The sequence below is a fragment of the Artibeus jamaicensis genome, unplaced genomic scaffold, assembly GCF_021234435.1.
Source record: "Artibeus jamaicensis isolate MK-2021 breed Jamaican fruit bat unplaced genomic scaffold, CSHL_Jam_final contig_402, whole genome shotgun sequence".
NCBI classification, from domain to species: domain Eukaryota; kingdom Metazoa; phylum Chordata; class Mammalia; order Chiroptera; family Phyllostomidae; genus Artibeus; species Artibeus jamaicensis.
Genome location: NW_026521818.1, coordinates 2,690,227 through 2,704,136, shown reverse-complemented (window position 1 = coordinate 2,704,136; position 13,910 = coordinate 2,690,227). Strand labels below are relative to the sequence as shown.

At 40.4% G+C, this 13,910-nt stretch overlaps 1 protein-coding gene across 1 annotated transcript in view; it reads left to right on the top strand.

The window, feature by feature from the left end:
* FBXL17 (F-box and leucine rich repeat protein 17) overlaps positions 1–11,114 on the top strand; it is a 493,730-nt gene extending 482,616 nt beyond the window's left edge. The window contains exon 9 of the mRNA XM_037138619.2: positions 8,313–11,114. Coding sequence (XP_036994514.2) covers positions 8,313–8,453 — 141 coding nt within the window. The 3' untranslated portion in view covers positions 8,454–11,114. The remainder of the gene's footprint in view (positions 1–8,312) is intronic.
* Positions 11,115–13,910: the final 2,796 nt, after the last annotated feature.

Genomic DNA, 13,910 nt, shown 5'->3' with positions numbered 1-13,910 from the left:
TTTTGTACCAAGAGTAATATTTCTTACTCTCTATTTAAAAATATATCTTTAGAAGCCTTAGGCTGTCAGTATGAGGTCTATGTATGAAGCATGGTACATTATGGGTGGCCTGTAATCAGCTGGTTTTCATAGCAGGTGGCTTTTAGGCTCCAGTAAGATAATCCATTTTTCTTTTTAAACTTACAATAAATACTCATGTATGTCCTCTCCCACCTCCTGGGTGCTCCCTTGAAGAAGCACTAGGTCCATGTAAAAAGAGGGTTTGGGGGAGTTATTCCTTCCCATAGCTGTTGGGAAGGTCAGGTGGCTGCCTCCTTTGGCCGTATACACCCATCTAGAAATCTAAGGCCAACACTGAAGAAGAAACCAGTTCGGTTTGCCATATTCAAAGAATATACCTTTTGTGTCAGGCAGTGGTGAATATTTGAAAAGAAAATGGGCTAATAAGCTATAGGAGCAATTTTCTTTCCCCAGAACCTCTGCCTCAGAGCTTCCTGTGGAGGGCAGCCCGGGAGGTGGGTAAGTGGTTGTAACCTTTCTGCAATCTTAGTTCAGACCCTGTCTTCAGGTTCCCGAGTGCAGAAATCATCTCCTTTGCACCTTCTAGGAGCTCTTCAGTCGGAAGCTTTAGACCCGCAGATCTCAACCTGAGCTGCACTTGGGGATCTCCTGGGAGCTTCAGAAAATACTGATGCCTACGCCCCACTCCTCCAACATTTAGATACAGTTAGTCTGGGTGGTGGTCTGGGAATCAGGATTTTTAAAAGATCACCAGGTGAATCTAACAGTTGGGCGGAGAACCACTGTATTCTCATTTGCATTCTTAGTTGCAGGCATGGTTTAACTCATCCCACATCAGTAAACATGGGTCAGACATTTGTTGTATATGATTCACTGTGGGGTTTGTGGAGAAGCCCTGAGTGTGTCCTCAGAAAGGAAGAAGGAAGGAAGTTGCCTGCAGCAGTGAGCCGCCAGGGTGCCCTAACTCACACCCAGAATCATTTCCGCAGCCCACCCCAGGCTAGGGAGGGCCTTTGCCCCTCATTGTGGGCTCTACCTGAGGCCTGTTCATGACTGTCTAGCTGCTACATTATCCTCCTGCAGACCGCTGGGCAGCTCAGTTTTGCATCTGAAGAGAAAGCCAAATTGGTGAGGTAAGAAATTATAAAAGTGGTGCCTAATTGTTGCCCTCCCTGCTTTAACCACAGAGCAACATCACAGGGACATGACATGTGACCCAAATAGGACTTGAGAAGTCCTGCTAGAAAGGGAGGGAAATAGAATCATAAAAATCTACCCAGGCCTGCAGAGTTCATGTTGTTGGCTGAGAGGTGTCCTGGAAAAATCAATATATTATCTACTCTTTTATTATTTGTCCTTAGTGTCCTGTTTAAAATATTTTAAACTGAACTTAGACAACTCATCTCATTTCCATAAAATCCGAGCTATTACTAAAATTCCCATTACCCTTATCTTACTCATTTTAATATGTGCCCAGCATGGGGCCAGTGGTCACTTGCTGAAAGAACATTTAGGTTTCACTTGAATATGCATTGTCTAAGGTGACTTCTGCAGACACTTGATGAATGCCAGGTTCTACAATAGCCAGCACAGCTTCCTGGAGAGCCAAAAATCTCAGGCAGAGAGAGAGAGAGACAAAGAGGCCCCAGAGAGGTGAACTGCCCCAGAGACAGCACTCTGCCTCTGGGCTCCCAGGAGTCAGCCTCTGGGGCCGTTAGCAGTGAGTGACATTGCCCAGGGAGTCCGTGAAGAATGACAGACCCATGTGAGGGCCAGAGCTCTGAATTAGGAGGCAGGAGCTGAGTGTGCTATTTGGGACACCTTAACAGATATACTGTGGGCTCCTTACTTTTCCCACCTGTAGACAGGGAGATCCATTTTCTTCACCACCACCACCAGCCTCAGAGAAGCGCTGTTAGAAACAACTTATTTCAGTTATACACCTGAGTGAGTGTGCTATGTGGGCTGGAGAAACATTGGCTACAAAGCTGACAAAGCAAAGGACAGATTGTTTTACTCAAACTTACAGGCGGGTTTCCCTTCTTCCCCAAATAACGGGTGTATGTTTAGTGCGTGTCATACACAGGCTGTTGCCTCCATGTCCTTCAGAAGTCCACTTGAATGGTGTTTCTCTCCAGCCATCCTGGAGAAGATCAGATGCCTGCGAAGTTCTGCAGCAACCTGTACTTCCCCCAGAAAGCACTCCCTGGGGTTTGCTGTTGCTAGTGTAATGGTTTGTCTCCCCTGTCCTAAGAGGGTGGATGCATTTTTCATGCTGGCCAGTCTACCTGCGGGACACAGAAAAATGTCTTGATGGGAGAGAGAGAAGAAAGAAAGCATTGCAGTTTATGGCATGGGGCGGCAGCGCGGCCAAAAGGCCCCTTGTTCATCTTGCAGCTTCATCATGTTTCCATCAAGCTTTAAAGTCTCACAGGACCACAGCACGGTACGGGATGTTCCACAGGCCAAGTGATAACCATTATAATTTATATTCCCCCAGAGCAGCCATTTTGGAGATTATAAAGGACTTTGAAATGAGTTTATATGTAAACTACAATCATTTTTCTTGATGGTAGATGGAAAGTGAATGTCAGTGAAGCTGTGTGACCCTGTGTGAGATACTAGTGCTGTCTGAGCCAGTTTATCTGTAATTGGGGGCATTAATACTCAGATGCCTGGGGAATAGTAGATGCTCACTGAATATTTTTCCCTTCTCCTCCTCCATTCTTCCTGGAATGTGAACATACTTTTATTTTGCTGTATTAGTTATTTGGATGAGAAATTAACAAATTACTTTCAAGCATTTCACCAAAATAAATGATGCTGCAGAGAAGAAACATGTTTGATTTATCCCCCACTACATGAGAGCCCAACACCAGTGAGGACCAAGTTTCTCAGTGAGGGGCCCGGGGCAAGTTTGTTTGGAGAGTTTTTCTTCCCCTGGGCCTGTACCATCCTGGCGCAGTGTTATCTCCGTGCTTCCTGGGACAACAGATGTCAAGCAGCACTGTGACAGTGAAACCAGCAACAACGGCGAAGAGCCCCTCAGAGTTCCACTTGCCCCAGGTAGCAGTGAAGGCATGTGGAGTTGCTGAAGCCCAAGAAATCATTGTGTAGAAATAGCAGTGTTTTGAGTCAGGAGATCTGTGCACAGTTCCTACTGCATTTCCAGATAAATTGTGACATTACAAGGGACCTTAAATGTCACAAAAGTTCTAAATCTTCTGGGGGGTCCTCCTGGTCCTGCCCCCCTGAGCAGACTACTGATGCTGTATTTCCTTATCCTTTCATAGTAGCAGCAGCAATAGAATGAAACTATGGTACGATTCACCTTAATTAGCACAGTAATTTGCCTCACATTTCTTAAAAGTGCTAATGGATGTTAACTCAAAGTCGATTAAAAAACAGACAAATTGCTACTACCTTAAAAAGAATTATAATAATTTTGAAAATGTAAATTATGGTTATGCGGTCTTTGGAGAGGAATATAAAATCCAATATTTTTTATGTGTAGAACAATCCCGTGATGCATTTTTTTCCTTCTTTAATCATAATTTCTTAAGTGACACCACTGCATATTTCCTTAGGAAGATAAAAGAGGAGACCCCCCAAAGACCCAGAATTATCTTTGAGAGGGCATCCCCTTGTAGTGCAGGCTTCCCCCACTAGGCGAGTGTTCTCGGAGCTCATCTGTATCAGTGCACCCGCTGGCGTTGTTGTGACAGGCTGTGCTCGGATGCAGTGAATTTTTCTGAAGACTCTTTCAATGTGTTCACCCACTTCACGATGGGTGATTTACAAACACACCTACCAACACCGCACTAAATATTCAGCTGTATGACCCCCGTGCCACACCCTCCCTATTCACCCGATGTCACCCCAAGGGACTTTTTTTGGTTTCCCTTGATGGAAAAAGTCCTCACAAAGAAACATTGTTCTGATGAGGAAGAGGTGAAACAAAACACCAGCAGAAGCACTAAAAGGCGTCAAAATCAACAAGTTCAAAAAACATTTTGAGCAGTGGGACAAAAGTCCCAGTAGGTACATTGCATCAAATGGAAAGTACTTTGAAGGTGACTAAAGTTTAAACGTGTAAGGATAAATACACAATTTTTATAAATAAATTCCAGGGAGGGTTTTGGTCCTGCCTTGTACGCTGCATTTTTTAAATTGTATGTGTAATATAGGTGTTGCCACTGATAGTTTTCAGCAAGTGGAAAAGAAATTGAATAACAAAAACCAGGGGTCATGGGGAAATTTTAAATAATTTATCTTTATGTTGCTCTTTTATATTACACACATTTTATGAGTTGTAACAGAGGACAGTTCTTTTCATTCTAGGAAACAGAGTTGCGCTTGACAAAATATCTGCAAATTTTGTACGTAGCTGTAAGGATTTAAAATGATGTGGGACTTCCTGGTATCTCACACTGAACTCCTTGTGTAGGGCACGGAAGTGCTTATAGAGTCTGCACAAAACGGTGAACGTAATTTGTACTTCTCAGTAAATGAAAACCACTTTAGTGTGAGATTGTCACACTGAGGCTCCAGGAGACCCTGTAAGGAGAAGACGGAACTTTCCCTGGTGGGACCACGTGTATTTCCCTGAATAACTACTACCCAGCAGAGCTATAAAATGGATTATTTACATTTCCCCCACTGCGCTGTTTTGCAGAATTCACAGAGCACGGTTAGTAAAAAGATTGCTTAGAAGACATATTATATCCACAGAGGAATTCTAGTTTCATTTTTCATGCAGCTCTACAAAGCCAAAGTACTGTCTATTCTTGCCCATAACCGATGAAAGCCAGAGAATTAACAGTCTGTATTCTCAACTATAAGTGTGTCTTACTTTATACAAGAGAAATAGATGAATTGAATTTTGCTCCATAAAAGGGTACATAACACACATTGGGAGAGCCGACAAAATAAGTTAACCCTTCCATGGAAGTATTTGCTAAAATGAACAATTACTCTCTAATTTATATACTTCATAAATCCCTATCTTCATGTAGCAAGTTTGCTTAAGGTGAGAATTGTATCCCTTCCTGTAAAAGGTATCGCATAGAGATACTTTCTGTTTTTGAAAATTGGACCTCCAAAATGAATTGCCTGTCAACCCTAGGTATAAAACTTGTCACAGGCCCTTGTACAGTTTAGGAAAGAAGTACCAGAGAAGACAGTCCCACCTTTATGGTGGGTTTCAGTGTTTTCTCTTTTCCAGTCTTTTTCCAGTCTCTTTTCACTTAGTTGTTCCTTGAATGCTAAGTGGCTCTGGAGCGTGTTTACTTCCTTCACAGTGTGATACAGGTTTTCTGAGAATCCCCTCTGACCCAGTGAACTCAGCTCTCCAAGTGAGATGTGCATCCTTCTGGGTTTTCTGACAGGAGGGAGGAAGGTAACCTACCTGTAGCATAGGGAACGTCAGGTAAAGAAAAGGGAGGATTTCCAGAAAATAGGTTCTTGAGGAAAGTTCTGGAATCTCCTCCAGAGAAGGTTAAGAGAAGATAGATTCTTCTTGTGTATGAAGTATATTTTAAAGGTTACTTCTTGCTCTGTGGTTATTTTATCTTGAACATTGTAACTAATGTTATAAAGATTTATTTCTGAAATATCTAGAAGTAGAGCAATATTGAGCATTACTGCAGAGAGTTGGTCATCCTAACATATTGTTAGTTAACTCATGCATTCAGTAATTGTGCCCGCTGCAATAATAAGAGCTGTAATTTGAGGGCCTTTTTAGTCACAGTGTTAGGCGTATCATTACAGCTAATCCTTTATAATAGTCCTATAATATATATACTTTTACCCTGTCTTTATAGTTGAGGAAATCAAGTCCTAAAGAAGTAAAGTGACACCAGGATTCAAACCTGTTTCTGGTTGACCCTTACATTCCATATTGGGACAGTTGCCATGTTTCTTCTCAACAAGTGCATAGCTCAGCAGCCGGCATGACAGGCAGAGGCCTTTGTTCAGGTGGGAGAGGTAGGCGAGTAAAGAGATGATGGCAGTGCAATGCAGGAGTGCTCAAGGGAAAGACAGATCTTGCAGGGTGCCAGCCATGGGTCCCCAGGGACGGGCTGCCTAACCCAAGCTCATGGGGAGACAGGCTTGCTTAGGGGAGGCTTCCTGGAGGAGGGGATTCTTGAGCTGAGGAGTTCCTCAGGGAATGGCTGGTCTTCATGATTATCGGTGTAGTAGTGTCTAGCTGTGCCTTGCTCGTGGGTTTCTGTTTTTTTTAATTGCAGTTATTGTTTTATCAGTCATTCACTAATAAGTAGGTCTGGTTCATAGGTACAAAAATGACCATGGCTTTTAAGGATCTTACATTGGAGCATGAGAAATAGACATTTAAAAAGAGCAATTGTACACTAACTTTATAAGTGCTATGCAGGAAGAGTGGGCAGTATTGGAAGGGTGAACAACCTGGAAACCTCCCTTCATTAGGAGAGGGGAGCAGGGATAGGGCAGTGATTATTACCTGGGGAAATGACATTGAACCTAAGAACTCAAGAGTGAGTATGGTAAAAGCAAAAAAAAAAAAAGGTGAAGGGGAATATACTCAGTAATATTGTGATAACTTTGCATGGTAACAGATGGTTACTAGACTCCTGATCATACCATAAAATATATAAATGTTGAGTCACTATGCTCCGTACCTGAAACTAATATTATATTGTATGCCAAAATTAGTAATTTTTTAAAAGAATGAGTAGACAGTAGGCATGAGAAGGTGATCTTTAGGGGGAAGTATATTAAGTAGTGTCCCAGTATATTAAAAAGACAACAACCGGTGCAAGTCTCTGAGGCCAGACAGGACTTGGACAGCTTGATGATCTGAAATTAACAGGTGACTGGACAGTACAAAAAGCATGCTGGAGAGGTAGGGCTTGATGATGCATGACCTTCTAAATATACTCTTATAAGCTGCCTCAACTACGGCAAGACTTAGAAGATAAATTTAAATTAAAAAACTAAGAAAACATATTGCTTAAAAATCCACTTAAGACCATCAGTTCATATTCTCAGCTGTAATTTGTATATCAGTGTTTTCTTTTTTATTCAAAATTACATCCTATCTATATCACAAAAGGAATTAACTGCATGTCTTGTTTGAATTTAGAATAAAAGTTAATTTACATAAAAGCAAGTCTTGACTAGAGAGATATTCTGACAAAAATTAAGTATCATCAACCCAATGTTGAAACATCAATTCTAAAATTAAAAAAAAAAGATTGTATGTAACACAGTTTTCCCAATCACTCAGAAAACACCATATTATTTCAGAATAGTGCAGAGGACTGAATGTCATGGTCGTCATACTTCTAAGCTGGCTTTCAAAAGCAAACAGCAAGGATTTCACGTTGTTTTAGGTTTTTCCTGGTAGCCCTGATCTTTTCCAATAATGGACAGCCGTGGAGAAGGAGCACAAAAATGTGGACCACAGCACCTACGTTCAGACCGGCTTATGTAGGATAAATGAAATATTGATGTCTTTGAAAATGCCCAAGTGTTCAGTAAAGATTTTAAATAAAGCTACCTAAAAGTTGTGGTTCTTAGGTTAATCATTTATTTATCTAAAGGATGAAGGAAGCTGTCTGCTTCTGTGATATGAACTGCAATCAGCTTAAAAATAATTGACAAATTAATCCCTTCACAGCACAGCAATTGTAAAGGTGTTAGTTTTAATTAGGCCTGTCTGATTGCCTTGTCTAATCAAGAATCAAGGTGGTATCTTTGATGGTTAAGGTCTAGTGGGGCCATCTCTGACCCGCCAGCCATGTATGTTTTAATTATTGATTCCTCACATTTCAGCCCTTCTCACAAAGGGACTTGAAGTTTGCAATACCGTAACATTTAAAGGGAAGAGAAATAAACATTTTCCCCAGCACTTCCATCTAGGACCTTGTGCACCCTGCCCACCAATCTAGTTTTGCCCTGAAAAGCCTGCTGGGTTGACGACTCAGTCAATGCACATTCAAATACTCCTTACAGCAGCTTTACCTCCCGAGCACTAGATTGTCAGTGGACATCGATTTTGGATCTCAGCAAGTCTTAGTCATTTATGCTTCTAGAACACACATTTGATTTCTTGATATGCTAAAGTCCATAAGGGTGAAACCAGAGCGGTCAGACAAAAAGGAGCGTGGATCTTCTCCCCAAGCACTTCTCTCGCTGCTGGGAAGGAATGAGGGCGGGCCTCCTCCCGCCACTCTGAGCTGGCAGTGAACATGGGCAGCCGGTGGTCTTGGTGGTCCACGTGCATGACGGCGGCTCTTCTTTGGTTACAGGTCAACGAAGTGACAGTGGAGCAGCTGGTGCAGCAGTACCCCCACATCACCTTCAGCACCGTCCTCCAGGACTGCAAGAGGACCCTGGAGAGAGCCTACCAGATGGGCTGGACCCCCAACATGTCTGCCGCCTCCTCCTAACACTCCTGCCCAAGCTCAGCTCCGATCCGTCGTTCGTTTGGCAGGGCAGAGAGGAGGTGTTGATTTGGGGTCGGTGATCTCTTGGGAGGGTTTTAACTGTCACCTGTCTGTGTGTGTACCCGAGTGTGTATATTTGTGTCTTGTTTGCATACTGCATAGCATTAGTGCAATTGCTGTTTATTCCCAGGTGAGCTGATGTTTTTCTTAAAAGTTAAAGATTTTAAAAGGTACAAACCTTTCCTTTGTTAAGTTCAAAGGCTTATTTCTCAAAAAAAAAATGTTTCTACCATGGAATCAAAATATTGAGTCTATTATTTTGAGCTTCTAATTCCTGCCACTTGGTGATGTCCCAAAATGAAGGCAACTGCTTTCTTTCATGGTGAGATAGACCTGTGTGCTTCTGCTGATGACAACCAGAACGTAAGTGATGTTCCACTGGTTAGAAGTCTGGAAACCAGAAATTTTCAAATTTTCATGCACATGTGCACCCACACGCTCACCAGGGCAGTTTCTTTCTAGATTGTTTTCTGACGCAGGGGCCCTTCTCCAGACCCCCGAGAGAGCCTGCCATCCACTACGGCTCTGCCCAGCCCGCTGTTCCCACAGGTGGCCCACCTGCTGTCTGGCAGGTGACCTAGGGACTAGAGAGGATAAATCCTTTTGTGACATTTTTATATGGAGGCAGCAATCCCCTGGCCAGCTCACAAAAGTTAATTATTCATTTACAAATGTGTTCTGTTGAATATTTTAGTTGAGTTTTATTTCAACATTGTGTTAGCTTTTACTTCATGGGTAGTAACTGGTCTGGATATATTTTAATGATATTTGGAGCCAATCTTACCATTGTTCACATTAAAGCCACCAATGTAATTAATAGTGTGAAGTTATTTTTTAAAAAATCTACAGATCATTTAATTATTTTTGTTAATTTGGGTAATTATGAAATTACATTTCTGAGATTTGGGGGTAGTCACATTAATAGAACATTGAGTGAGATATAAGTAGACAGTCTTTTCCTTTGCTTTGCTTTCAGTTTTAGAACATGTTTTTTGGTTATGTGCATGTTATTTTTTGGATAGTTCTTATGCTACTGCAAAGAGCTATTGCTGGTTAATGTGTGAGTTAAGAAAAATTATAAAATTCTTTCATTAAAATTGTTTAAACTTGTCAGAAATAAGCATTTCTTTGTTTAAAGATGAACACTCTTCGGTTAAAATATCTATTGGTAAATGAATATATGTTTTGATTTCACACATCTTTAGAATTAATTCATAGTAAGGACTCAGGCTCATATAACCTTTCCTGTGTGTAGATTTATAATGAAGACAGCAGGGAGCCTTTTTATGCTCAAGAGTGATTATCTTTCCCAGTAGAGCTAGATACAAAACCCTGACTGGTGCGTTTGCTATTTATTCTTCCCCAGTGTGGACATGGCTGTGTGTTGGTCTTTACCAGGTATACTAAGGTTTGAGATTCACTTTCTATAAGTCCCAATATTGTAAAATGAGACTAGCTGTAAGGAACAAAAAATAGCTTTGCATTTAAATGCCCTTCACTTATTTATAATGACTTTCAAAAATGTAAACAGCTGTTTCTTTTGATTATGTCAACATGTTTCTGATGTGGCTTTTTTTCTTTTAATCCAAATCAGTTAGGAAAATCTAGTCAGTACCCACCAAGGGTATTTTTTCCGTCACTAAATGGATTGCTAATTTAATTTGAAGGGAATAAAGTTTGTGTAAAGAAAAACAGCTGTTTACTATTAATAAACTGTGGTTCTTCTTACACATCAAACTGTATTGTTTTCATTTCCCCTCCACTGAAAAATATCTTAAATCATAATATTTTAACTGGTTTTTAATCCAATACTAATTTATAAGGCAGTATGTATAGTAATAGTAGCTTAAGTGAATAAGCAGAAGTTTAGTTTTTATATATGTCACACTATATTTTAAATAGTTAAAGATAAAGAAGGGAGCACCATCGATGGTGTCATTTCATTTCAAAGTTGTAATGATCTTTGGAGTGTCACAGTTTGGTTGTCGAGTGGCTTCAGAAGTGTGTAACTGACTTTTTAAAACGTTGCATTGTTTGAACCTTCAGTACAGCACTATAAACATGCTTTCGCTTGGGTAGGGAGGGTGGGGGGAATTGCACTTATTCTTTAAAATGTTGACTAATCCAGAAAGCCTGATGCAGCATAGCCTGGAAAACTGCTTTGGTGTATTTGTAGAAATCTATAGAAATATCACATCCAGCCTCAAAGCATTCATCTCAAAAGAAAAAAAAACCCAACCAGAAAAAGCATTACCTTGAGTGATCCTGTGATGGTTGTTAAATGTGTTCTTATTAGATGCTTTGAAATGAGGCTTAAAATGATTTTTCTGGGCAATGTAGAGTTTCTTTCTTCCTCCTTTTCTTTTCAGCTTAGAATGTCATAAATGTATGTGAACACATTTAATGCAGGGCTTTTTATCCTCTCCAAAATGTCAACAGTATTTTCAGAATAAAGACTATGAAATATATTGCTGTAGTAGAAAATTCTGGTCCCTTGTCTTAAATGTCTTTTTGAGTGGATAAAGGAAATTTAACTGGTTTGTAGTTTCTATATTTCTGTGAATCTTTTGACCTTGCAATGGGTTGCAATAAAAGAGAAACAAAACACTGTGCCTTTTGTTTTATTTCAGAGACAGGGAGTGGTCTCCCTGATGCCGGTTGGGTGTGAGGCACGCAGTGGTCTCCGTCCTTGTGTGTTTCCCTGCAGACTTCACGTAGGTTTGACTGACGGAGAGTAATAAACAGGACTGAGTTTCGGAGGTTCTCATTTGGCTACCCATTACTGAGATAAGATTAAAAATCAAGGGTTTAAACAAGTGGTTTGTTTAAAATCCCATTCCTTAGAATCTCACTCATTTAGCCATTTTTTCAAATTTTCAAAAGTAAATAAATACATTTATTGAGTAAAAAAAACATTCCAGGCTCTGGGCATTTACAGATCTCATTCTCAGGTTGCCCATAGCCTAGCAAGGGGACATTCTTAAAAACTGCAACAGCAGCGCAGTTCAACAGTTATAATAATGGCCACATAAAGGGGAGCGCACAGAGGACAGAGCAGCAGCTTTGGGAAGGAAGAACTTCACAGAGGGGAAGTTTAGAAAAAAGACTTATTCCTTTTTCGGAAGAAGGGAAGGGGGGTAGGGAGAGAAATATCGATCAGTTGCCTCGCACATGCCCTCAACCAGAGACATGGCCTGCAACCCAGGCATGTGCCCCGACTGGGAATTGAACCACCTTAATGGGGAATTGAACCAACAACCTTTCAGTTTGCAGGCCGGCACTCAATCCACTAAACTGTACCAGTCTGGGCCCCAGGAGGAGCTTTTTCTTAAATTAAATTATTGGGGTAAGATTAGTTAATAACATTATTATAAGTTTTATGTGTACAGTTCTGTAATACATCATGTGTGTATTGCATTGTGTGCTTACCACATGAAGTCTAGTCTTCCCATCACCCTCTTCATCCTCCCCCTTCCCCTGTGGTAACCACCATACTGTTGTCTGTGTCTGCGAGTTTGTTGTCTTTGTTGCATTCTGTTTTATATCCCATGTGTGTGGTTTTGTCCTTTTCCACCAGACTTATTTCACTTAGCATGATACTCTCAGGATCCATATGTGTTGTCACAAATGGCAACATTTTGTCATTTTCTCATGGCTGAGTAGTATTTCACTGTATAATGGTACCATATCTTTATCCATGCATCTGTTGCAAGACACTTAGGTTGTGTCCATATTGTGACTATCGGGAATAATGCTGCAATGAACAGAGGGTTACATATACCTTTTCAAATAAGGTGTTGAGTTTTCAGGGGATAGATACCCAGAAGAGGGATCACATGGTAGTTCTGTTCTTAATTAACCTCCATACTGTTTCCATAGTGGCTACATCAACTTACATTGCCACCAACAGTGCACAAGGGTTCCCTTTTCTCCACAACCTCTCTAATACATGTTATTACTCATCATGTTGATAATAGCATTTCCAACAGGTATGAAGTGGTATGTCATTGTGGTTTTGATTTGCATTTCCCTAATAGATAATGAAGTTGAGCATCTTTTCATATATCTATCTGTGTGTCTTCTTAGGAGAAGTGTCTGTTCAGGTCCTCCTCCCATTTTTTACTGGATTGGTTATTTTGTTGGTGGTGTTCAGTTATGTGAGTGTTTTATATATTCTGGATATTAGGCCCTTATTGGTGGTATCCTTTGCACATATCATCTCCTATTTGGTTGGTTGCCTTTTTGTTTTCTTGATGATTTCTTTTGCTGTGCAGAAGCATTTTAGTTTGCTGTAGTCCCATTCATTTATTTTTGCTTTTACTTCCCTTGCCTTTGGGGTCAAGTACACAAAGCCCTTCTGAGACCAAGGTTCATGAGCTTCATACCTACTTCTATGTATTTTATTGTTCCAAGTCTTTTTATTTACTGTCTTTAATACATTTGACTTAACTTTTGTATACAACGTCAGCTAGCATTCTAGTTTCATTCTTTTGCCTGTGGCATTCCAGTTTCCCCAGCATCATTTAAAAAACAAAGAGGTTTTCCATTCCCCATTGTAAGTTTTTGGCTTGTCAAAAATTAGTTGCCCATATTTGTGTAGGTTTATTTCTGGGCTCCCTGTTCTGTTCCATTGGCCTGTGTGTCTCCTTTTTCTGCCAATACAATACTGTTTTGACTATTGTAGCTTTGTAAAGTATAGTTTGAAGTCAGGAAATGTGGTATCTCTGGCTTTTTTTCTCACAATTGCTTTGGCTATTCAGGACTTTTGTGTTCCAAACAAATTTGAGGATTTTTTTCTCTATTTCTTTGAAGAATTTCATTGGGATCCTGCTGGCGTGGCTCAGTGGGTTGGGTATCATCCTGCAAACCAAAAGGTTGCCATTGCGATTCCCTGTCACGGCCCAGGCCTGGGTTGTGGGCCAGGTCCCTGGCTGGGGGTGTGCGAGAGGCAATAGATCAATGTTTCTCTTGCACGTCAATGTTTCTTTCCTGCTCTTTTTCTCTCCCTTCCCTTCTCTCTGAAAATAAATAAAATCTTAAAACAGAAAAAAATGTCATTGGGATTCTAGTGGGGACTGCATTAAATCTGTATGTGCCTTTAGGCAATATAGTAGCCATTTTAACTATGTTCATCCTTCCAATCCATAACATAAAATACCTTTTTATTTACGTCTTCAATTTCTTCACACAATATCTTGAAGTTTTTAGTGTATGGTTCCTTCACTCTTAATTAAGTTTATTCCTAAGTATTTTATTTTTTTGTCAGAATTGCAAATGGAATTAACTTTTTCCAATATTTCATTGGTAGTATATAGGAATGTAACATTTTTGTACATTGATTTTTGTATACCATAACATTATTGTATTTGTATGTTGTTTTCAGTAGTTTTTGGTGGAGTC